The sequence below is a fragment of the Aristolochia californica genome, unplaced genomic scaffold (assembly GCF_029961685.1).
Source record: "Aristolochia californica isolate CCGP_79_NKW_82.1479 unplaced genomic scaffold, dmAriCali1.0.hap1 SCAF_6, whole genome shotgun sequence".
Lineage (NCBI taxonomy): Eukaryota > Viridiplantae > Streptophyta > Magnoliopsida > Piperales > Aristolochiaceae > Aristolochia > Aristolochia californica.
In genome coordinates, this window is record NW_027182257.1 from 616,636 (window position 1) to 641,337 (window position 24,702).

Genomic DNA, 24,702 nt, shown 5'->3' on the forward strand with positions numbered 1-24,702 from the left:
GTTTGGCTTGCTTTTGAGAATTTGTTTTTATTGTAGATCTGGCCTTGATCACATCGTTCATTAAATATATATCAGAATTACATTAATGAATTTATATCATGGGTAATTTGGTAAATTGAATCAAAAGAATCAAGATATTTTTTCTTCGTAATTCGTCTACCAGAAGAATGAAAAGCGTAAAACGGAATCAGATTCTTTGGCCGTTTTGTAATTTATGGAATTATTGAGGCTTTTCTTGGCTTGTGGTCTCTTCTCTATTTAAAAGCCACTGCTGCCTCGCCTCATTCGGATCTTTCAAAAGCTCAAGCGTGTGTTTCACAACTTTGGTCGCGGAGTGGAAGTCGAGATCCGGAGCAGAAAAATGGGCTTGAAGGTATTGATTTCTTATATCATTCTTCCCGTTTTGCAGTCATTTGTGTTGATACTTTAGTGATTCGTCGCATCGGATTCAATTGAGCTATTTGTTCTTTTTACTGGAGAATTTGATCCAAGTGTTGCGTCCTTTTGTATTGCTTTAAATCGTGCTTTGTTGATATTGTTTTTGTCTTCGTTGTTTTTTTTTTTTAAATAAATTATGAATGGATGAGATAGTAGCATGTGATTTCTTATAACTCTCGTTTTCCATCCATTGTTTTGCTATTTTTTTTTATTTTTTTTTACTGGAGAATAAGTTCTAACTGTTGTTTCCTTTGCGTTATGCTGTTTAGAGAATTCGATTGAAATGATAGTTCAGTTTCGTTCTGCATTAATTTGTGTTTTGCAGACATTCTTTTCCTTTCCGTGGTGTTTTTTGTTGATAATTTTTTCATAGAGGTGGTAGTCGCAATTGATTTTTTATGTATGTCCTTTTTTATCTCTTATTTTCTGGCTGTTTTATTGATATCCTAGTGATTCGTTGATTCGGATGCAGTTTAGCTATATGTTCTTTTTACTAGAGAATTTGATCAAGTGATCCTTCATTTTCCTTCTGCTTTAATTTGTGTTCTTCTGAAATTTGTTTAGCTATATGTTCTTTTTACTAGAGAATTTGATTAAGTGATCCTTCATTTTCCTTCTACTTTAATTTGTGTCCTTCTGAAATTTCTTTCCTTCCAGTTGTTTTTTTTAATAGATTTTGCATGGAGGCAGTACAATTCGATGTCGAGGGAGATCTGTATTCTGCTTCTCAGACTCTTCTAAACTTGTTTTGATTTTTGAACTTTGTATGCATCAATTTGTGAATTATCGTTGTTGACCCTTCTAATGGATCAACATACTAGCTTTCGTATCTTTATAGATCTAGGATCATAGGATTTCATATTTGAACTTGTTTGAATCGCTTTCGTTTTTCTTGAGCTCTATATCATGTGGTATGAACAAAGTTTACAGGACAAATATTATGTAGTAAGAATGAGCAATGGTTTCTATTCACAGTGCGATTGTTTACACCTTGCTGTGGTTCATGTGTGATGTACGGTTTTCTTGTAAAGTGAGGCTGCTTTTGCATTTGTTATTTTTTGGTTATGGAAATATGTGACATCTGAAAATTTGGCCAGGAAGAGGTCCAACGGAAGTTCATATTTCTACAGCACAAACACTGATTGATACCAACACTACCAACACTGATTGCTACTATAATATTAACGAGTTGGGATCATGTCCAAACAACGGACCATCCAAATAGAGAGAGGGATGGGTTAAAACCAGCCCCATCCCCCATCCCCCTCTCTGTTTTGACATTCCAGTTGTATGGTCCTGATCTGGACTCATTAAAAACTTGGACAACCATTGGTCAACCAGAGCATGTTGTCCCCCATTGGCTTGATCATCGGGGATGAGAGAGGCTTCAAAGGAAGATGTTGTTGGCAAGGATAATTGACTTTATGGTTCAAGAAAAAATAACTGAATTTGAGATATTTAAGGTATCAGGAGAATTTGTTTGATAAGTTAATGCACGAATTTGAAGTCCCTGTGTTAACTAGGCTTCATGTTCAATTCCAGGGAATTATGTCAGGACTAAAGTTCATTTCAGGGCTAGGATTTTCCAAATTAATAAGAATGTTTACCTCCCACTATTTGATGCTGAATAACGGTGTTTTGCATTGGATTAAGAGGAGTAAACTTGGATGAAACTTAATTTGGAAAGAAAAAATAAAACTATAAAAAAGTCTGTGGAGTTTGTGTTGCTTTCATTTTTCACTAGAGTCTGGTTTCTATTGTATATGTTTATATTTGCTCATGCCTTCGATGCATTGAGGAATCTGTCTTTGTTTGTTAGGTTTCACTAAATTTTGGTCTATTCCCAGACAACTTCAGCAGCTACATGTTTTTATGAAGAAATCCATGTAACAATGTTCTCTTCGAAAATAACCAGAGTCGCATGCAGGCCATGTTATATATGCAATCTCGTTATGTTCTTAATGAATATATTTAGAGCTTGTTTCTTCTTTTCACATCGATAATCAGTTTGGTGGTTTGGGTATTTTGCAGGAAGACTTTGAGGAGTACGCTCAGAAAGCTAAAACCCTTCCTGAATCTACCACCAATGAGAACAAACTCACCCTTTACGCACTTTACAAGCAAGCCACTGTTGGACCTGTTAACACCTGTGAGTTTATACTTCATACTATATTTTTATATTTTGAGAGAAACAATCACTTTTTCATGCCAACTTGACCTAGCAAATCCAGACTAAACGAGATCCATTAGACCTCTTCATTGAGTTGAAAAGTGTACTTCAGAAACTTTTCTTTGCAAATTCATACTATATAATACGAAGCACTTGTAGTTCATTATAGCGAATGCCTTGTACTTATGCAGCTCGACCCGGAATATTCAGTCTCAAGGAGAGAGCAAAGTGGGATGCCTGGAAGGCAGTTGAAGGTACCTCCCCATGCACCCCTTTCTGAACATTTGAGGGTCTTGGCAAGTTTGAAAAATACCTCATCCCATTCGCTCTTTTGACAGCCAAATCAAAGGACGATGCAATGAGTGACTACATCACCAAGGTCAAACAACTGCTCGAGGAAGCTGCTGCTGCCTCTGCCTAATTTCCTTCGCCATTCCTCGTGAACGGATCAACCTTGCTATTTAGTTTATTCTGCGCATGAATTGGCTTTAAACTATGGTAGTTCGAACTACCGTTCTCTCTTGGATCAGGCCATACCTGGTATTTACGTAAAACAGTCATCCGTTTCTCTAAATTCATTTCTCGAAAATAAATTTAGCCCTTAAATTGTAAGCTGGTTTGAACCCTCGTGGCTTAACTTGGCAGACCCAAATTGCAACCGAACCGGGGCCATGACACTGTATAGGGAGTTGTAAGATTCTGACCAGTCGCTCCCCTGTAAAAAGGTACAAAAGTAGCGACGGGCAGTCTATTCATAACACGGCCCGTGTTTTTGTCAGAGACCGGTAATGCGCCCAATAACTGCAGTCAATAGCATCATCAGGCTAGTCTTTTGCTTTGAAAAACCAAATGGTACTTGACTGTGTCCAGGTTCTAAGCACAAATAGTTCCTTCTTTAAATCCGACCCTAGAACGGCGAATCTATCAGGATGCTCTGTGGCATCTGTTTCCGTCCCGGTAAGTTTAAATGGCTGACAGCAACAACTGTACGATAACATCCAAAGTCCAGGTGGCATGGGAAAGAAATCGCACCATGTTGATCCATGCAGTCCACTGCTGATTGAATTGACTCGGAGAGGGACAACTGATGGCCTTTTTTATGTTTGTTTTCTTTGTGGTGGGATAGTAGGAACCCTTCTGTACGTTGATGCTGCCAAGTCGTTCTGTCCATTGCAGAGACTTAACCCAACTACCGGGAAGGCCAGAACGACTGATCTCTGGAGCTCCCACCAATTTAGGGTTGTAATGGGTCAATTGATTCCGAGCCACTGAGACAAGGAATCTTTCCCAAAAGAAGTAAAGAACTGGTTGGCTTGCACATGGTTACTGGCATCTGGACCACGTCGACAGGTGAAACGGACTAAAGCGCTCAAAAGCTTTCAAGATATTTATAGTCCTGGTGGAACCAGCGAATAATTGGGATTAACTAGTTATCATCGAATAAAAGGGTATCTAGCCGTATAATAATCTTTCACACGTGAAGCACCGTCTCTTGCCAGGATTCCTTCTAGGTCACCCATGATTCGAGCCAGCCAGATCTCTAAATTTCTCTGAATCTCTTTGAAATTGTTCTTGATGCAATCCAATGACCTCCTGGTGCTGACTTTGGCTAGTCCGCCAGGCTCATCCCCCCAGCAGCTCTTTGCAGTTTCAACGTGTAATGCAGTTAGTTTCTGATTAGTTTCGATGGTTCGTTGCTGTAGGCGGAATGTTTCCAGCAAGAACTCGGTTTGGCGCTGGGTTCTGAACTCTGAACTGAGGCTGGGTTCGCATGGATCGCTTACTTGCTGCAGAGAAGGGAAGAGAACAAAGGGTAAGATATGCAATTCAAGCCGAAGCTGGGAAAAAAATTCCTTATAATAACAATCATATCTATTCTCTTGCTCACAACTCCATCTTGACGTGAAAGCTCTGAAATCTGATCTATTTCTAGTGAAGATCGATCATACGAAATTGGCAAGGTTTAAATTTTGAGAAGATGGCTAGCGTCCAAAAAGACTTGGACTTGTGTGCATGATATCGTGAAAAACAGAAAGAGACAACATAACCCAGCAGCCCAATAGAAAAAGACACGATCAGAAAACCCTCTCGCGGAAGCTACTCGGTATTACCCACTGCTTGAAGCTTGAATTTCAGGTCCGCTGTTTGTTATCTTCTACTGCAGTAGAAAATGGAAATCCTGTGTATTACTTTTAAATATCACAGCCTATTTTCTAAAATTCCAGTACATAGTTAAAAAAAAGCGGAAGAACCAGAAATTTTGGGATCTACAATGGCTGAAGCTGGCAAGTATAGATAATTAAACATTAGATGCATGAACTCATCGAGAAATTAGCTCATATGATCAGTGATCAAAGTGAGTATGGCTGAGGGAATATTGTTTACCATTCTCCTGCACAGATCATCAATTTTTCCAGAAAGGGCTTGGTATCTCTTTGCTTGTTTCCTCAGCATGGATGGGAGCTTAGAAAGCTCACCGTTGCCTAACTTCTCCAAACTCATCAATTCCTGCTCCAGTATTTTCAGCTTAGAGGAAATTCCTATTGAGTCTCCATCAACTTTCCAAGGAGACTCCCTTCTGGACAAGACCAGATGGCTTTATCAGCTACCAATATGAATTTCAAACATTTAAAAATTTATTCTTCCATATAAATTGGTCCTTACCTTGCCACGAAATGCTTTCCTTGATAGAGTGGTTCTGGGGTTTCACACTGTAAATCCTACACCAGAATGCAAATTATGCCTATTAGAAAATTTGAAACGATAAGGAGTAACAAATTACTGTAACATAGTTCTAAATGACACCATTTCAACTAATCGCATATGAATGAATCTATGCTGAAACAAATATGGGCAGGCAAAAAAGGTATAGGCAGCAGAGCTGAAAAAATCAAACAACAGAAGGGAAGAAAAGCCTGTCAAGCGCATCACATCCAAAAGAGAGTTTCCTGTGCTTTTGCATCACAACGATGCCAAACACTAAGCCACACAGTGATCTTGGCTTGAACAGAACCAGGGTCACTTATCTGCTCAGAAGACAGGCGAAATGTACATAATCCAGCTAGACTGAATCAACATGAATTACAAATGCTTAAACGAAATGTTTATGCGCTCGGAAAGAAAGCAGAAAATAAACTATAAGGAAACACGGGAAGAGCATAACAGGAACTCGGAGGAGGCTACAAAATATAGCGAGAAGACACAGTAGGTCATTTCAGAAGAGATGCATTTACCTGCCATCCACTGGATCTTTCCGTCCATATCTTCGAAGCAGGTGACTGCAAGTAGTCCCGACCATACTGTTGACTGTACAAAATGGCCATCCCATCCCCTTCAGAACTTCTGTCCAAGAAACAGAGTTCAGGGACCGAATCCAACCCTTCCGAAACCCTTATCTTGCTAATTCTCGAAAAATTCTCGCCAAAATCACCAAACTCGCCGCCCTCCTCTGCATTTCGACAATATCGCCCCCTGCTCTGTGACGCATACATTTCTTTCTCCGTTTCAACACTTGTCGTCGCAAAGTCCTCGCCATCCGCCTTCCTCGACAAAAAGTTAATCATCTCATCGCGTTCTTCCACATCTCTCTCAAATTTCTCGAGCACGATTCTCAATTCGGCCTCAGACCTCTCCAGCTCAGTGACTTTCGTCTTCATGTGCACGATTTCTTCAGCCGAAGAGTCGATCTGCTGAAGCAACCGTTTCTCCTCCTGCTGCCAGCCGTTTCTGTGACTAGCAAAGATCTCGACGACTCTAGCATTCGCTTTTGAGTCCTCTATCCGACGAGATTTCATCTGCTTGAGCTGCTCCTCCGCGTGGTACAGCTTCACTGAGAGACTTCTGTTGCGAGACTGGAGAGCGGAGACGAGCGACTGGTAGGATCTAGGAAGAGAGCCAAGGAAAACAGCGAAGCTGAGGCCCAAGTAAGTAGCCAGAGTAGCTTCACTCTCCGGCGAGGATTTTGAGCTAGAATCCTCCATCACCGGGACTGAACCTTCGTGCTCTGCCGCCATTAATGAGAGCGATCCACTTACAAGGTCGAAACTCGGGAAAATCTGAACTAAAGCTGGCAATTTATAGATCCAATCTGCAAGTGTTATGACATTACTGACCCTAACACTTCCAACATATTCCCAGATTCCCACGTTGACATTACTGACCCTAACACTTCCAACATATTCCCAGATTCCCACGTCTTTCCTTCCAACTGCTTCTCTGAGCAGTCGAAGACATGGAACCCCGAAGAACTAGCTGGCATTTAAGAGAATTTAATATTAATTAACTTCTAATGCTTTCGATTTTCCTGAAGAAAAAAAAATCGGAGAACATCATTTAGTTCATTGTCATTTGTCAATTCATCCTTTTCTGATTCGACATTTCCTTGATTCCAAGGCCGTTCTCGTCAAAATCAAGCAATCAAAATGCAGCAGCCATGAATGCTAATTGAACAGAAGGTTTTTCAAGTCTAACTCTATTCTACACTCTTGAAATCAATCCGCAAACAATTAATTCCAATCTCACCTGCGACATCCATTTCATCCCGTCGGTTACAGTCCACTTCCTTCTTCAACAACAGACATACAACAAGTTCCTGCCGTGTAAAAAAACGAAAGTCTAGTCACTAAAATCAAATCCGATTCGACGGTTCCGCTGTCGGTCTGAAAAATAAAAAAAAAGCCAAGACGAAGAAATCTCAGAGAGGATCACTCTTCCCGAGGAGAAAAATGGGGAAGGTACGAACGAGAACGAGCTCGATTAGAAAGAAGACGAAAATTTTTCCTTTTTAATGAAGATTCAGAGAAATGATGAGGTCTCTGGTTTCTCTGGCACGCTTTTCGTTCCTCTGATGTCTTTGCTTCTTTTTCTCTGCGGAGAGAACACGGATCGCGATGATTACATAGATGAAGAACACGACTACGTGTAGGGGGTAGCGTCACGTCTTATGTAAATGCATGCCATCAGTTGCGGATTTCATGGAGATTGTTGAACACAAACACAATTTACTTCTTTGTCCCCATCGACTTCGGTAATTACCCTTACATGTTTTAAGAAGTATTTACAATTTTGTAAAACCATGTCAAAATGGAAAAAAATTATAATTTTTAATTTAAGTATTATAATTAAATTAATAAATTAAAATATTGTATATTTTTATTTTTATTTATTTACTATCATGTGAATTCGGGTTTTATTTTTATTTTTTGGACTATTTTTATTTTTTATTAAAATAATAGAATTTATAATTTCCTATTAAGACAATAAGAAACTCAATTCCCTGTATTTTTATTATTTTTTAAATGTAAAAAATAAAGAAGAATCAAGAGGAAAGAGCATATGAGGGTAGGATGGTAATTTCATGGATATAGTATTTAAATATGGTTTAATTGGATGGATGGATTGATTAATTGAGAATAATTAAAAATAAAATAATTGAAAGAACCGACGATGGAAGTCTCGGTTACAGCAAAATTAACTCTCTTGGTACGGAGGCACGAGTTTTAAAGAGCATTTGAAAAACGAGAGAGACACGCCCGTGGCTTTCAGCGGCTCTGATTAATGAGTTGCTACTTGGGCCCACTTTACGTACCTATAATATTTTTTTATATAATTTTAACCCTATTTGAGCTTAAGCTCAAATTAGGTTAAATTTTTTTGGGATCGAACTAGATAAATCGAAGGATAGGCTTGGCTTTCTAGGCGGTACATTCCAAAATCTTTTGGCACCTCAGAGGACATTCAACAGGTCCTTTTGTCCCAATCAATGATCTATAATGGGCACCCTCTATAGTGTCGTTTGCCATTAGAGCACTCACTTTCCCGCACAAAAAGGGTACTGCAGTACTTTGGGCAGGTTAATCACACATGAAAAAAGATCTCTTGGAACAGAAATCAATGCTTCAAGAACTGTTTCGTGATTCCTTTCTTCTGGAATAATTTCAACAGTGTTGGCCTTCTAAAAAGGCTAGGCAGTTGGTTCACATCTGACAAGTTTTTGTTCCTATTTGCTTGTCTGAGTTCTTTATTCCATTGCTGTGATTGATCCACTGGTTCTTTGAGTGTAGTTCTACAGAGATTTTACTAACTGTTAGACCCTGTTTCCTGGTTTATTTTGGTGATGCAGTGAGTGGAGTTGGAACCCAGTTTTTCCATCACCTGCTTGAAAGCTTGTTTACCTGATTTACAGTGTCGACCTGGATTTGGAAGGGATCAGAAATTGCCCATGTATCTATGAGTTCCCCTTGAAATCCATGTCCAGACACTAGTCTCTCAACCTGGATTTCATTGTGGCCAAGATGGGTCCCAAGCCCGGGTCAGAATACCATACTTGTCAGGGATAACCCTTATCCCTCTTGATGGAAAAAAATGGATTTAAGAACAATAGATCTGGTCAAGCAGAGCGCATGTGACCTTTCCATCGTTGGGCCTCTGAATAGACAAGACAATCTTCTGCTTTGGGAATTTGATCGACATAGTTGGAGGTAAGTTGCTTTGGGAATTTGATCGACATAGTTGGAGGTAAGCATTCTTTCCTGATTCCGTTTAATTTTATTTTTCATGAATTTCATATTACTGTAGAAATTCAGATTTAGGCTTACAATACATTGTTGAGCAGTTTATGTACATGGTCTTCAACTGACAGTGACTTATGCCTGTGTCAGGATTAAAATCTTATCTACATCATACAAGCTGCAACAGCTAGAAATCAAGTAGGCTCCTGTATGTTGATTGTTTCAATCAACACAAACTTATTTTTTGGTGAAGTGGTTGTAGTTTAAGCTGAAAAACTACCTGTTTGATGTTCTGATGCATCCTGTCTCTTAATCTTCTCTTTCTCTATCAAGTACTTTTGCTCTGCCTCTGGAATTGCCAACATGATTGCATGCATTCTCACTTTTAATTCTTCTATCTTTTCCATGAGCCTATCATTTGTAAACATGCCGAGGAAGACATTCCAGAGAGTTTCCTTGCTTTCGATTAAAGGTAGAACAATAATCACTGCAGATCCAATTGTGCCCCATGAGATGGCAACAACTGCCCAGAAAGTGAAGTAACCTAAACTGAATTCTCCTGCACGTAGAAAGAAGTAATTAGAACATGAGCCTGAGACTTGCATCTTCTATAGCATGAAGAATATTGCTTCTGTGTTCAAGCACAGAAGATTAGCCAAAAATCGTTTTTTTTCTGAGAAGTCAATGTGCTCCAAGCAATCCTATCACCCCAGTGAGTACAGCTAAGGTTTTATGCATTGGAAACTCTGGGTTCTTGTTCCTGAGAAGAAAGAAGAGCTCTAGAGGATACTCTTGCCTTCAGATGAAACAAACTGAAAAAAGCAATCGACCATAAAAAGAAATTTGTGCTGCTCCAAAGGCAGATCATAATAGAGTGGCTGGTAATGAAATTGTGAATTATTTCCCCATTCAGTTATTTTGAAGTGGAAACTTGTAACGTCTGAAAAGTTTGAAAGGCCCTAAACTGCTTTGAGGCTTTACCTGCTGGAAGAGAGAGAATTGGCCAAAGAATCACAATTACAGCCGTAAATCCAACGCCCCATTTCACAATCCAAGTCTTAGCTCTGGTCAGCTTCTCCTCCTTATACTCTTCAGCTGGCAATTCACTCTTTTCCTTCTCTACCACAGTTATCTGCTTTGTGGTTTCCCAGTCATAATTTTGAGGCCACACAATACTACACACAGCGTGAACTAATCCACCGGTCAATATAGAGACAAGATTGCCAGCAAGCATTGGAGCATTACGGCCGGTTGTGTCTAGGTTTACCCGTCCATATTCTATACTTGCAACTGATAACCATGTGATGATTCCTAAGACACAGCCAATAATTGTTCCTGATATGGCTCCTATGGAATTAGCCTTTCTCCATAGAAGCAAGAAAGCAATGGGAAGAACTGCAGAACCAATAAAAACTCCCATCGCTAGATACATCCAACCCAATGATACTCCAGCCTTGTTCAGTATCACTGCTAAGACTCCCATGAAACAGCCAAAGCCTAGAACAACAGCTCTGGAGACTTTGAGAATTTGCTTTCCTGTAGCATCTGGGTTGATATACGTGCGATAGATGTCATAAGTGCATAAGGACGAGACTGCTATGAGCTCAGAGGAACCAGCTGACGTCACTGCCCTACAAAAATGTGAAATTTATAAAACGGTCAGCATTTCCAATAGCCAAAATAATGTCAAGGAAATAAGGGAAGGAGGCTCACATAAATAGCATTGTGAGAAGAAGAACAGATCCTCCTTTCCCCATCAATGCTATAGCTGTTGCAGGTGGTACAAGACCGTGGCCAGCTTCACTTTCTGTGATGGGAAGATCAAGGGCAAGAGCACCAAGACCCAAAGATGTTGCCATAGAAAAGGGTACTGCAAACCAGACAAGCCCTCCCAGCAAGTAGCCCTTATGAGTCGATGAAGGGCGTGCGGCAATGGCACTAACCCAGTATCCCTGTTTCATAAAGTAGCATGAGATCCAGGCACTTAAAAAACCCAGCATTAGATCACCAATGTTAACTACTTCGAACTGGTCAATTAACTACAACAATAAGAGCTTTCCAGTTCCAAGGGCATGCACGCAGGAGCACACAAATTGGTTAAAGAGACGGAAAGAATACCAGAAAATTTAGTACTTACATTGTCCACAAAGACCGTACCAAAGTTGCCAACAATGTTTATGATGCCAAAAACAAGGCCTCCTGAGCTTAGCATCGTTAGGTAGGAGCCTTTGTAGTTCCCACTGACTGGTCCACAGGCTTGCCCATCATGTGAGAATGGATCCATACACATTCTTGTTTTGCTTGAGACTTGCAGTAGACGCTCATAAACGACTCGTGGGCTACCAAGCTCACTACTTGCCGTGTAAACTAAGTATACAAATATGACCAAAACCACATGCACTGGACAAGCAGAAAGAGATACTTGTTGAGGATTGCATATGTTTAACAAGTGATTGATATAAAAACTATATGCCCACTTATCTGGGATAGGTAGAAAGTAAATATACTGGGTTGGGTTAATACCAACCTCCTCAGTTGAATACTTAAAAAGAAGCAGAGACTCTGTTATCTTACCAATAACCGAATGTATGTAGCTTGCTAAAAAGGTTGCCTTCAGTCCTCCAGCCAAAGTATAAACTATTACACCAAGTGGTATCAGAAAGCTTGCAGCATAGATATTCACGCCTGTGAGTGCATTTACAACAGCAGAACCACCAAGCAGCAACATGGCGGTTACAATTATATTTGTCAAGAAGCAGAATAGGAGGAAGACAACATGTGCTGCAGTTCCCCATCTGAGACAGTAATTATTTGCTTTAGTACAGGCTAGAAAGAAAAGACCAAGAAAAATAAGAGGTCAATTTCTGCATTCTAGTTTGGAGCAGTTAACTCACCTAGCTTTGACAATCTCACAGACTGTATGAGCATGGGGAGCTTTTCGTTTGATTTCTATTGCTATGACACCAAACAGCAGCACCTGCTTATTTGAGTATGAAGTCAGAACACCATTAAGCCTGATTATTTGAATGCAACTGTAAATTTAATTAAACGGCTAGCAAATGAATGTCAAAAGACCTGTATGGTAGCGCCGCTTGCATACCAAAAGGGTCCACTGATGCCATACAGCCAAGCAACGTTGGAACTTTGCAAGATAGTTGCTGCCCATGTCCACTACAATCAAGTAACGCTGAAACAACTTGTCAAAAAATGGAGGTTTTCGTTTCCTGAAACTTGAGAAGAGGGAAGAAGAGCAGACAAGAGTTGGTTTTGTTTTTCTAATTCACCTGAGATACAATCACGCTGGCGATGAGCCCTGTCTTAACGTTTCTTCCGGCAGTGTTGAACCACTCGGATGTGTGGCGGGATGCCACGTACCGCTTCTCCAACCATACCTACCGTGTTCAGCCATCAATCAGAAAAAATCAAAAGTCAGGAATTTTTTAAAACACAAGATGAGCCATCCGTTCATTTGTTGTGCTGAACGATCATTTGAGCCAAAGATGAGCCACAGTCCAGTTCCGATCTTTAATCAATCCAAGGAGCTAAACAAGCCATAACCACAAAATAACGTACGAGGAAGGAGGTGAAGACGGCGAAGAAGGCGCCGAAGCCCAGAATAACAGAGTACCCAACCCCTTGATTAAGAACATGTTTACCGAGAAAGAAACTGCTCTGTCTCACGCACTGTCTACTATCAGAGACAGAGTAGTATTTTCCTGAATATCCAAATGGAGGGCACGTCGGAGAAGAAGCCATTAACCTGTGACCGAGTTCGATTTCTCCCCTACTCCACCAATCTTCTCCTTCGAGGTTGGAAACGCAGAAACGGAAGAAATAATTGCAGCAAGGGAGGAGTCTGATACTCTGATGACCATCGAAAGTCAAACAAAGGCAGAGATAGTATCTCTTCTTTCTTGGATAGCATCTTCGGCGGCAATAATGGCTCCGAGAGTCATAGTCGAGATGACTGAAACAAGAGACAGAGCTCGATGACGTCTTTGCTGTTGGAATCTAGCTTGTCAAGCTTAGAATCTTTTACGCAGTAGTAAGTAGAAACTTCCTCCTGGACTGCTGTCAGCAGTTAAATGTTGCTGCTGCTGCTCTCTGGGTTAAAATAGTAGGTAGAAACTTCCTCCATGACTGATGTTGCTGCTGCTGCTGCTCTCCGGGTTAAACTTTTTTTTTTTGTTTTATAATATCAAACTCTTCTCACTAGAACAACGCTGTAAGATGGAAATAAGAACACACTTTGGATGTTCTAGTTTCAGCTTTTCCTTTTGTACTTAGTTGAACGGCGACGTGAATTACATCGAACGCTCGATTACAGATTGTCTCGTTCAAATTAAGTGGATTAAAGCTATAAATGTTTTCTGGGTACAATACCGGAGCGAACCACAGACCTCTTTGGAGGTTTTGGAACGAATCTGTCATTTTCGTGTTATCTTTTGGCGCAATAGTTAGTAACATAGTATCAGAACAGGTTGGTCTCGAGTTCGAGTCCCGTTCTCCCCGTTTGTTCTATCCCAGGTGAGACTTTGTCTTTGGTCGTCCCCGTATACGTGGGATTATGCATTTGCATTTGTAAACGAGTGTCCCCATGCGGGGAGTGTTGGAATGGGTCTGTCTTTAATATGCAAGTTGCGCCTTCGTTAAAAGGTCGATCTTTTGGTACAATAGTTAGTAACAGGAGGCACTGCAGCTTCGCTTGAACTAAAGCTTGAGTTTGAGTTTATAAAAATTTTAAACGAGTTCAAGCTGGAACTAGCTTCAAACTCAACATATATTTAAAAAAATAAATAAAGAGAATCCAATTACGAGCTTAGAACCATTGATATTAGCAACTATCAACCATATAAAGAGGGATATGAGGAGAGTAATTAGTGTAATAGGGTATTTTCTTAAAAAAATATCTACTAACGATTCAGCTCATGAGCCAATAAGTCGAGTTTTAAGAATCTTGAACTCAATTTTTTATATTTAACAAACATTCTTCCAAGTTTGAGTATGAGCCTAAGTCAAATAAAAACTGAATTGAACCGATCTTTTTTTTAGCAAATTGGACTTGTGAATTAGCTTGGTTCAGTACCATCCCTAATTCCTAAGTATGGTATTGTCAAAATAATAGCCGATACCAAAATCCCAATTACTCCCCATGTAATGACCGTAGTGTGTAGGGTTACTTTAGTCATAGAAGAGTGCAAGCTGAGTCAAGAAAAGAAACGTTACGAAACTCAGTCTCCTAAATAATTTTTCGAGTCAATTAATGCAATAAAAGGTCAGTTTTTCGTGCCAGTTTATTTTAGTGGAAAAAAACACCGACAAAATGCTTTTCAGTTTAACATAGCCGATCTCAGTCATCCTAGGCTCCCCAAAAAGGACAGACCACCGCTGAAACATGTCTTGGCCCCCATGTAAGCTGGAGTCGGTTAAGCCTGGTCTAACTTCCTGAAATTTCATCGCGAAAAGACCAAAGTAACCCCACACTATTTCAACCTTTCCCGAAATGGTCACAAAGAAGTTTTTCCATGGGGCATGAATCGGGTCGTCCAGGGGCTTGATCTTGAAGTTTGTCCTTATAAAAACCGGTTCCGGTTCACAAAGCCTAACCTCTTTTTCCCCTATCTTCCTCTTCACCTCGTATTTCCTGCTTATATTCATTTGGGCTCGTGGTTTATTCCAACCTTTTTATGTAATTCTATTGGGTTTAAGATCCTGTGACAAGATGAGAGAAAACTTAATGATCTTCCTCTTTGATCCTCCATTTATAGTTGTAGAATGAGGTTTACAATGACTATAATGCCCTTAACGTTATAATCTTTGTAAAAAAAATACATAAATAAATATACATTATATTTTTTATTTACACTATTATGTCATCCTTATGAGAAATACTTTTAATTACCTTATTTGTCACCTCTTGACTTGTGAAAGGTATTTACTTTGATGTCACTTCGAGATGTCTTCCAACAAATTCTATGAAAATTCATCATAAAAAGACTAAAATAACTCTTATCTAACAACAGCTAGCCAATACAACCGAAAAGGCCGACTTGTTAGGTGCGGAAAGCATAACACACTTATCCAAGATAAGAGTGGACGGAACCACTCTGACACCCACCCTCCCCATTCTCTACCGCCTCTCATGGGATTCAAACGCGGGACGTGGTGTGCTCAACTCCGATACCATGTCAAGTGCCTAACTAATACAACCGAAAATGCCGATCTATTAGGTGTGAAAAGCTACCGCCTACAAAAGTGGACGGAACCACTCTGACACCCACCCCGCCCATTCTCTACTGCCTCTCACGGGATTTGAACGTGGGACATGGCGTGGCCAGCTCTGATACCATGACAACAGCTAACCTAATACAACCTAACAGACCAATCTGTTAGGTGGGGAAAGCTACCACCTACAAGAGTGGACGGAACCACTCTGACACTATAGAACAATGAATTTAGTACATGAGACACTTCTAAGGGGTTCAAAATTTTTTTGTGATAACCTATAAAATGTTTCTTTGTAAGAATTAATAATCATTTATTCCTCAATTATGTCTTCATCGGGTTTATTCCTATACCTGTCTTCATTTTTGTTCATGATTTATTCAAAATTTTATATAGTTTTATCAAAAATAAAACTTAAAAATTATTAATAGTAAAATAATATTTTCCATCTTAAATTTAAAAATTTAGAATTCAGTTAAAGACGAAAAAACCCATCATCACATTCACCCAGGTTTGGGAAAAATTTGGCTCACTATAATTAAATCGGGTCGGTCCAGGTCAAAATTATAATTTAACTCGACCCCTGTACACCCGCAAATGCTTGCCCCCTCGTTAAAGGTTAGTATCGTCATTTAGTCCATGAAAAGATATTTTGCCGGGAAAAGTACGTTGTGGTCCCATTTTGTCCACGTGAGTTAAAACTAACGCGGTTTAGACTGGCTAACCATGGTTAGAATATCAATCTAGTCGAGACGATGCGTCTCTGCTATATAGAGCTTCTGTTCAGCTCGATTCTTCATCCTCATTTCATAAATTCAAAAAATAGATTCAAATTCAGTTTCCCTTTCAGATTTCTTCCTTTCTTTGAATTCCAATGAATTGGAGGATCGCTGGTTCGGCGGCCGTGAGGCAACTCGGCGTTCGCCTCTTCACGACGTTGACCGTTCGGACACTTGCCGACGAACCGCTGCAGCGACCGGTGAGAGGATCACTAGGCGTTGGGACGGGAACTCCCGCGCGGAGCGGCGGTTTGTGGATACGGAATCCGGCTACAGGTGCGAGGTCATGGAACAAGTTGGCTCAGGGAGAAGGTGACAACGGATGAAAAGAGCGAGTCGGGATCTGCTGGTGGACGTGATAAAATTGCTTCTGGAAAATCCCCAAATCGGGAGACGAAGCTCCTCTATTATTTCGAAAAAACAGAGTCACTTTCATTCACTTCTGTAAGTTGTATATACAGAGAAGGAAAAAATAAAAACGAGTCGGCGCACTGCCTAACTCGCTAACTTAACACACATACAACTCATTACAACCCATTTACAACTCACAAACTCAGTTCAGCAACTCGTAATACCCCCTCCTCAAGCTGGCGCATGAATGTCAAGAATGCCTAGCTTGGAAAGAAAAGCAGAGAACAATGGCAAGCCAAGTGGTTTAGTGAAACAATCAGCAAGTTGATGAGAAGCAGTGATGTGGAAGAGTTTAATAAACCCATCTTGAACTCTGTCACACACAAAATGACAATCAATCTCAATGTGTTTTGTACGCTCGTGAAACACTGGATTGGTGGCAATGTGAACAGCAGATTTGTTATCACAATAAACAGCCACAAGATGAGTATGAGAAATATGAAAATCCTTCAGTAAGTAAATGAGCCAAAGCAACTTAGCAACAGTGTTTGCAAGAGCTCGATATTCAGCCTCAGCAGAAGATCTAGAAACCACAGTTTGCTTCTTGGATTTCCATGAAATAAGCGAACTACCAAGAAATATACAAAACCCAGTAATAGACCGCCGAGTATCCGGACAACCAGCCCAATCAGAATCTGTAAAGGCAGTCAAGTTAAGTGTGGAGGAAGACGAAAAATGAAGACCTTATCCAGGGGAATTCTTAATATACTACAACACACGATGAGCTGCTTGGAGATGAGGCATCCGAGGAGCAACCATGAACTGACTTAGTTGATGTACAGCAAAAGTTATATCTGGTCTAGTAATGGTCAAATAAAGCAACCTCCCAACTAATCTTCGATAAATCTTAGGGTCCTCAAGAAGAGTACCTTCAGATTTTGAAAGTTTAAGATGTTGCTCCATAGGTGTTTTGGCAGGTTTAGAAGCTAGAAAACCAGTATCAGACAAAAGATCTAAGACATATTTGCGCTGAAAAAGGGATATCCCAGATTGATTACGGGCCACTTCAAGTCCCAAAAAATACTTCAAGGGTCCAAGATCTTTGAGCTTGAACTTCTGATGAAGAAAAACTTTGAAGGTGTCTACAAATGCCATATCATTACTGGCTATCAATATGTCATCAACATATATTAATAAAACCATGAAACTGGAACCTTGAGTTTTGGTGAAAAGAGAATAATCAGCTTTGGACTGTTGAAAACAAAGAGAAACTATGGTTGAAGAAAATTTTTCAAACCATTGGCGTGAAGTTTGCTTTAAGCCATACAAAGACTTAGTTAGCTGACATACTCTTTTATCACCTTGATCACCAAAACCAGGAGGTAAATCCATATACACTTCCTCAAGCAAATCCCCATGAAGAAAAGCATTGTTGACATCTAATTGAATAAGATGCCAACCTTTAATAGCAGCAATGGAAAGAAGACATTTAACTGTCACCATCTTAGCAACAGGACAAAAAGTGTCAAAATAATCAATGCCCTCTTTTTGTGTAAACCCCTTAGCAACTAATCGAGCTTTATACCGTTCAAGTGTCCCATCAGAACGAAGCTTCACCTTATAAACCCATTTGCAACCAATTGTAGCCTTACCAGGTGGAAGAGTTGTTAAAATCCATGTTTTATTTGTTTCCAAAGCTGTAATTTCTTCAGCCATGGCAGTCTTCCAATGAGGAATTTTGACAGTTTGAGTGAATGTATTAGGCTCAAAACATGTTGAAAGAGCAACAACAAAGGTTGTATGTTTAGATGTAAGACGAGAATAAGATACAAAATTGGAAAGAGGATACAAAGTACCTGTTTGAGAACCAGCCATCGTATTAGGAGATGCTGGAGGTAAAGCTGTTGAAGAAGCCATATGGCAATGAAAATCATGCAGATATCCAGGTAACCTGTGAGCTCGAGAAGATCTTCTAAGAGGAAGATCATTAGAGACAGGTAATGTATGATCTGTGTCAGAATGCTGATTTTGAAAATAAGGTTCAGATTCAAGAGGTATATGAGATGAATGATCAATTGAAGGAGATACAATATCAGAGTGCTGAGAAAAAAAATCAACCAATGGTTTTGGAAGAACAATTGGAATAGATGAATTCAAATGCTGAGATATGGATTTAAAAGGAAATACATGCTCATGAAATGTGACATCCCGGGAAACAAAAGAAATATGATCATCAAGATCATATAATTTGTAACCCTTGATGGCAAGAGGTATCCAAGAAATATACATCTACGAGCTCTAGGAGCAAACTTGGATCTGTTATGTGATAAAGTGGAAGCATAACACAAAGATCCAAAAACCTTCAAATGATCATAAATAGGAGGTTTATTGAAAAGCAACTCATGAGGACTTTTACCTTGCAAATATGCAGAAGGTATTCTATTTATCAAATAAACAGCAGTAAGAATTGAATCAGACCAGAAATGCAAAGGTAAATGAGATTGAAACATGAGTGCTCGAGCCACATTTAAAATGTGTTGATGTTTCCTTTCTACAACTGAATTCTGTTGTGGAGTGGCTACACAAGAGAGTTGATGAATTATTCCTTTGCTAGCAAAGAATGAAGGCATAGCAAATTCACTACCATTATCAGTTCTCACATACTTGATTTTAGTACGAAATTGAGTGTCAACCAGAACTATGAAATGTTGTAAAAGAATCCGAGCATCAGATTTGGATTTCAACAAGTAAACCCAAGTACTACGAGTATAATCATCAACTATTGTTAAAAAGTATTTAAAATCATCCAAGGAAGAGGATTGAAATGGTCCCCATATATCACAATGTATGAGTTCAAAAGAACAACATGTTTTTGTTTGACTGTGTAAAGGAAAAGGTAATCTCTTGTGTTTAGCAAGAGGACATACATCACAAACCATTGAATTAGAACCAGCAATTTTTGGAACAAAAGACGATAATAATTTCATGCGAGATGGAGATGGATGACCCAATCTCTTATGCCAAATGTCAAAATCAGAAATTCTGGAATGAAAACCAGAAACAGAATTAGAAACCACAATTTTATGGGAGGTCACAGGTGGTTCTGGTTTCTGCAGTATATAAAGCCCTTCACAAGCTTTACCCTTCCCAATCATGCTCCAATGGATGGGGTCCTGAAGAAAACAAAAATCATGAAAGAATGTGATACAACATGATGAAGATCGAGTAAGCTTGCTAACAGAAATTAGATTAAAATTGAAGGAAGGAACACACAAAACATTGTATAATGTGAGTTGAGGAAACAAATGAATGGATCCAATATGTGTAACTGGTGCAGAAAAACCATTTGGCAATTTTACAAATGAATTCTGAATAGGCTTATAGGAATAAAAAAAAAATATGGAATGAACCATATGATCTGTAGCACCAGTGTCAATGATCCATTCATCATTATGAGTCAACCTAGATTTAACAGTATTAAACGAAAAAACAGAATGTGAAGATGCAGAATCACCCTTACCAGATAAATGTTCAAGTGGAGATGTTACCATATTTGCATTGTGTGATGAAAAATTTGAGGTTTGAGTATTGAGTAAAGCCAACAATTGTTGACATTGCTCTGGAGTTAAAGGTAATGAAGAAATAGTTGATGATTTTGCTGCAACATTGTTAGCAGAGGCAGAATGATTAGCAGAAAAATTGGAAGAGTTAGAAGAATTGGAAGACCTGCCTTTAAACTTATATCCTGGAGGATATCCATGCAATTTAAAATATTTCTCCACTGTATGTCCTGGTATGGAACAATGAGAACATATAGGTTTACGATGGTTAGACTTGTTCTGACGAACAGATTGAGCATCAGCAATGGCAGCAACTGCAGTAGCAGCAGCAGGTATGGCAGGTAACATTATAGTTCCAATTTTTCGTTGACGTTCTTCCTGAATGATCAAAGAATAAACCTTGTTAATGGAAGGCAGTGGATCATTAAGGAGGATCTGACCTCTAATGTGCGAAAATGAGTCATTTAGTCCCATTAAAAATCGCATAACATAGTCTTGTTGCTGCATTTCCATCAACGACTTCAATGCTCCACAGGAACAAACAGGTAATGGACGGTAATTCATCAATTCATCCCAGAGACCTTTCATTTTTGTAAAATAAGAACTTACGGAAAGATCATCTTGAATGAGAGATGCAATGGATTTCTGCAATTGATAAATGTGAGGTCTATTCCCTTGCGAAAATCTCTCGTTGAGTTCAGACCACATCGCCTGAGCTGAATCAGCGTAAATGACGCTGGCAGCTATCTCCCGTGAAAGTGAATTCAAGATCCACGAGAGTACCATATTGTTGCAACGAATCCACAAATGAAACATAGAGGATGTTTCAGAAGGAGACAGAAGAGATCCGTCAACGAAACATACCTTGTTCTTGGCGGTTAACGCCATTATCATCGAGTGACGCCAGGTGTTGAAGTTTTCACCAGTGAGAAGTTGAGTGACGAGAATATTTCCCAGATTGTCGCCGTGATGAAGATAATACGGATTTGAAGAATCCATTTGACGAACAGGAAACGAGATCTCGTCTAGCTCTGATACCATGATAAAATTGCTTCTGGAAAATCCCCAAATCGGGAGACGAAGCTCCTCTGTTATTTCGGAAAAACAGAGTCACTTTCATTCACTTCTGTAAGTTGTATATACAGAGAAGGAAAAAATAAAAACAAGTCGGCGCACTGCCTAACTCGCTAACTTAACACACATACAACTCATTACAACCCATTTACAACTCACAACTCAGTTCAGCAACTCGTAATAGGACGTGCAGAGCCGCCGGAGGAGGAGGCGGTGGTTAGCTACTGGGGTGTGTCGCCTGCGAAGGTCGTGAAGGGGGACGGTACGGAGTGGAAATGGAAGTCGTTTCGGGTAGGTTTTGCATGTTCCCCGCTTCTGAGTCGGTACGTCTTTCATGATCTTCTCGTCGTTCCTTTTTGTAGGATTCGACTTAGACCAGTCCGCGTCACGCTGAGCATACGCCATAGGAGTTCTTCGTGTTCTGTTCCGTTTACACGTGGTGTATTGTTGAACGTGTAAGTGGAGAGCAGAATATGCGTATGCACAGTACAATTACATTTAGAAACCGATTTCCCCCCTTAATTCATCCTATTATGCACTACAGATTTGGATGTTCTCGATCGTTCTGTGTTCTTCATTTTTTTATTTTTGAAGAAGATGATCAATAACGTTGTCATTAATCTGTAAAATGATAAAAGTTTTATTTGGATCTGTAAATAGCCATGGGAGACGTACACGCCGGATCTATCGATTGATTTGAAGAAACACCATGTTCCCACCAATCTATTGGACAAAATGGCGTATTGGACCGTGAAGATGCTACGTTTCCCTACCGATCTTTTCTTCCAGGTAGAAATTGTGCATATCCAATTGATTTTTCGCTTAAACTTGACTCGTTTTATTTTGTTCATTAGAACTTTTATTCATAAATTTAATTTCATCTATTTTCTGCGATTGTGCGGAATTGAATTGTGTAGGTGATTATGAAATTTTTTTTCCTGTGACAGAGGAGATACGGATGCCGAGCCATGATGCTTGAGACGGTGGCAGCAGTGCCAGGTATGGTAGGAGGAATGCTATTGCACTTTAAATCGCTCAGGCGATTCGAACACAGCAGCGGATGGATCAAGGCGCTGTTGGAAGAAGCAGAAAACGAGAGCATGCATCTAATGACATTCATGGAGGTTTCCAAGCCCAAATGGTACGAACGGGCTCTCGTCATAGCCGTCCGCCCAAGTTCGCCCATCGCGTCGTGGGGTATCTCGAGGAGGAGGCCATTCACTCGCACACAGAGTTCCTCAAGGAGCTGGATAAAGAACGTTCCGGCGCCGGCGATTGCCATCGATTACTGGTGCATGCCTCCTGATTCGACCCTCCGGGATGTCGTCATGGTTATCAGGGCAGACGAGGCGCACCACCGCGACGTTAATCACTTTGCATCCGTACGTCATTCAATTATTCTTATTATTTCAATATTTCAATTGAATTTAGGTCCATTTCCTTTCCCTTAGAAACGATTAGGTTCTAAATTAATTGCATTGGAAAATACTTTTTTGTATTAGTGCCAAAAAAGAAAAATTTAATAAATAGATTATATACCTAAAAAGATAATAAACCTAAACAAATTACTTTTATAATAAGTAATTTAATATAAAAATTAAATATATTAATATAGTAATTAATTAATAAGATATTTCATTAATAAACTAAGATAGATTGTAGTTTAGTCTAAATTAATATAATAATTATGCGTTAAAATTAACCGGTGCACTAATTAATTATAAAAAATAAAATAGTTATAATATCTAGATACTCGATCAAATTCTTACTTTAATAATATTTTATTATCACTCTTAAATCACTAATTTAATATATTAATAACAGTAATGAATATAATGAATAAATAAATATATTATTTTATTAATAACATAAGATAAATTTTAATTTAGTATAAAATAATAATATCATTAGTTTAATTAATTATACAAATATAATAATTAAACAAAAATACTTGATCAAATGATTACTTTAACAATGTTTTAATTATCACTCTTAAATCATTAATTTAATATAGTAATAAAAATAATAAAAATAATAAATTTATAGTATTTTATTAATAACATAAGATAGATTTTAATATAGTATAAAATTAATAATATAATTACGTAAAAAATAAAATTATTAGTTTAACGAACAAAGAGCGAGAGAGAGGGAAAGAGTGGGGGCTGAGGCAATTCTGGCAACGAGCAAGAGGAGAGAGAGGGGGAAACAGAGAGCGGGAGATGACAATGGGGAAGGAGAGAGGGCCAAGATGAGGTTCTCGCAGAAGTAGAAAGAGGGCATAGAGGGCCCAGAGAGAACAACCATCAAAGCCATGAACGAACTGGTTCATTCACTTTCACTTTCCTCCCGGTGTGCGCACTAACGGTTTTGGGCAAATGATATTATAACCACTTACACTTTCACTTATCCTTAACATGCCCCTAATCTGAAAGTGGTATAAACGTAATATTTTTGATTTTATGTGAGATTATTTTTAAAGGCAAATTGGGGTACGTTGTGACTCATTGCTGTTGTTGAATGTGCAGGATATCCATTTGCAAGGACGCCAACTGAAAGAAACTCCTGCTCCTATTGGGTATCACTGAAGCTCTGTTTGTTATGATTCCGTGATCAATAAAAACAAAAAAGGAGCATCGTTCTTAGCACTAGTGTCACGCGGTTAGATTTGGGCTAGGTCCGTCTAGCTAAGCGGAATATCTACCCCGTGCGGCCTAGCTCTTCCGAAGAACTAGTCAGCCTCCTTGAGCCTCGGATCCTCCAACCAATACTTCACACAAGAAGTTGCAAGCCAACTGGGACAACGAAAACACTAAGGTATAGAAGAGAAAAGCCTACTTTGTATTGAGAATACAAGATTACAAAGGGTGGCCAAACACTCTTGAAGACCAAGGCTAAAAACTCTCTCTATACACTAAAAGATTAAAGAAGGCTAAGGATTTTTCGACCCTTTTACAATAGGAGATACCTCTCTATTTATAGTCTCTCCCTAGGCCTTTTGAAATCTCTAAAAACGCTCAAAAACCCGTCAGATCCCAAAAATTTGGTTTCTGGCGTCAAGGGGCACCCTGGTCGCCAGGAAACCCCATTTCGCGCGGGGCGCCTGGCGCCTCAGGAAACCCCATTTCGCCCGCGGGCACCTGGCGCCTTAGGAAACCCCATTTCGCCCGCGGGCGCCTGCGCCTGGAGTCCTGCCGCGTGCGCGCCTGGGCCTGGCGTCCTGAGGAAACCCCATTTCGCCCCGCCTGGAGTCCTGGTCGTGCGCCAGCAACCCCATTTCGCCCCGCCAGGATTCCTGGTTGTGCCCAACCCCATTTCGCCCCGCCAGAAGTGTCTGCTGGCGTGCTGCCTTGTGTCTGAGCTAGCTGTTGGGGTTGTTGTGTACCTTGTTGCTTGGCCATCCGTTTGGCAAGCTCAAGTGTGTCTTCTTTTGCTGAAGTTGATGCCGGGCCAGCCATATGTGTGCGCCCCTCTGGGCCGTGCCATTGCACTTGGCCTTGGCCATTGCTTATATTGTTGTGCATTGGACTTGCACAGTTTTCCACCTTGGTGTTTGGCCACACCATGACTTCATCCTCCGTCTCATACTCCCACCG

At 39.8% G+C, this 24,702-nt stretch overlaps 3 protein-coding genes and 1 pseudogene across 3 annotated transcripts; 2 read left to right on the forward strand and 2 right to left on the reverse strand.

Moving 5' to 3' along the window:
* Nucleotides 1–267: 267 nt before the first annotated feature.
* On the forward strand, nucleotides 268–3,220 carry LOC137934167 (acyl-CoA-binding domain-containing protein 1-like). Its single transcript, XM_068778420.1, has 4 exons — nucleotides 268–373; nucleotides 2,470–2,587; nucleotides 2,800–2,862; nucleotides 2,947–3,220. Exons 1-4 carry the CDS (start codon nucleotides 362–364, stop codon nucleotides 3,027–3,029), a joined length of 276 nt encoding a protein of 91 aa, XP_068634521.1. The 5' UTR covers nucleotides 268–361; the 3' UTR covers nucleotides 3,030–3,220.
* A 742-nt stretch (nucleotides 3,221–3,962) lies between these two features.
* Nucleotides 3,963–6,638, reverse strand: LOC137934166 (uncharacterized). The gene is made up of 4 exons (XM_068778418.1): nucleotides 5,842–6,638; nucleotides 5,273–5,328; nucleotides 4,994–5,186; nucleotides 3,963–4,395 (listed from the first exon to the last, which is right to left on the reverse strand). Exons 1-4 carry the CDS (start codon nucleotides 6,619–6,621, stop codon nucleotides 4,042–4,044), a joined length of 1,383 nt encoding a protein of 460 aa, XP_068634519.1. The 5' UTR covers nucleotides 6,622–6,638; the 3' UTR covers nucleotides 3,963–4,041.
* A 2,564-nt stretch (nucleotides 6,639–9,202) lies between these two features.
* On the reverse strand, nucleotides 9,203–13,012 carry LOC137935040 (urea-proton symporter DUR3). Its single transcript, XM_068779676.1, has 9 exons — nucleotides 12,691–13,012; nucleotides 12,402–12,509; nucleotides 12,193–12,288; nucleotides 12,012–12,094; nucleotides 11,692–11,912; nucleotides 11,255–11,517; nucleotides 10,831–11,069; nucleotides 10,099–10,748; nucleotides 9,203–9,676 (listed from the first exon to the last, which is right to left on the reverse strand). Exons 1-9 carry the CDS (start codon nucleotides 12,871–12,873, stop codon nucleotides 9,381–9,383), a joined length of 2,139 nt encoding a protein of 712 aa, XP_068635777.1. The 5' UTR covers nucleotides 12,874–13,012; the 3' UTR covers nucleotides 9,203–9,380.
* A 7,324-nt stretch (nucleotides 13,013–20,336) lies between these two features.
* On the forward strand, nucleotides 20,337–23,694 carry LOC137934199 (ubiquinol oxidase 2, mitochondrial-like; annotated as a pseudogene).
* Nucleotides 23,695–24,702: the final 1,008 nt, after the last annotated feature.

Excerpts from the sequence above, each read along its gene's own strand:
- LOC137934167 (XM_068778420.1), top strand. Across the intron at positions 2,588-2,799 it reads TGTTGGACCTGTTAACACCT|CTCGACCCGGAATATTCAGT; the intron begins GTGAGTTTATAC and ends GTACTTATGCAG. Across the intron at positions 2,863-2,946 it reads TGCCTGGAAGGCAGTTGAAG|CCAAATCAAAGGACGATGCA; the intron begins GTACCTCCCCAT and ends CTCTTTTGACAG.
- LOC137934166 (XM_068778418.1), bottom strand. The coding sequence starts at position 6,621 with ATGGCGGCAGAGCACGAAGGTTCAGTCCCGGTGATGGAGGATTCTAGC. Across the intron at positions 5,329-5,841 it reads AAAGATCCAGTGGATGGCAG|GATTTACAGTGTGAAACCCC; the intron begins GTAAATGCATCT and ends ATTCTGGTGTAG. Across the intron at positions 4,396-4,993 it reads ATGATCTGTGCAGGAGAATG|CAAGTAAGCGATCCATGCGA; the intron begins GTAAACAATATT and ends CCTTCTCTGCAG.
- LOC137935040 (XM_068779676.1), bottom strand. The coding sequence starts at position 12,873 with ATGGCTTCTTCTCCGACGTGCCCTCCATTTGGATATTCAGGAAAATAC. Across the intron at positions 12,095-12,192 it reads CAAGCGGCGCTACCATACAG|GTGCTGCTGTTTGGTGTCAT; the intron begins GTCTTTTGACAT and ends TCAAATAAGCAG. Across the intron at positions 11,518-11,691 it reads CTACATACATTCGGTTATTG|TGCATGTGGTTTTGGTCATA; the intron begins GTAAGATAACAG and ends CTGCTTGTCCAG.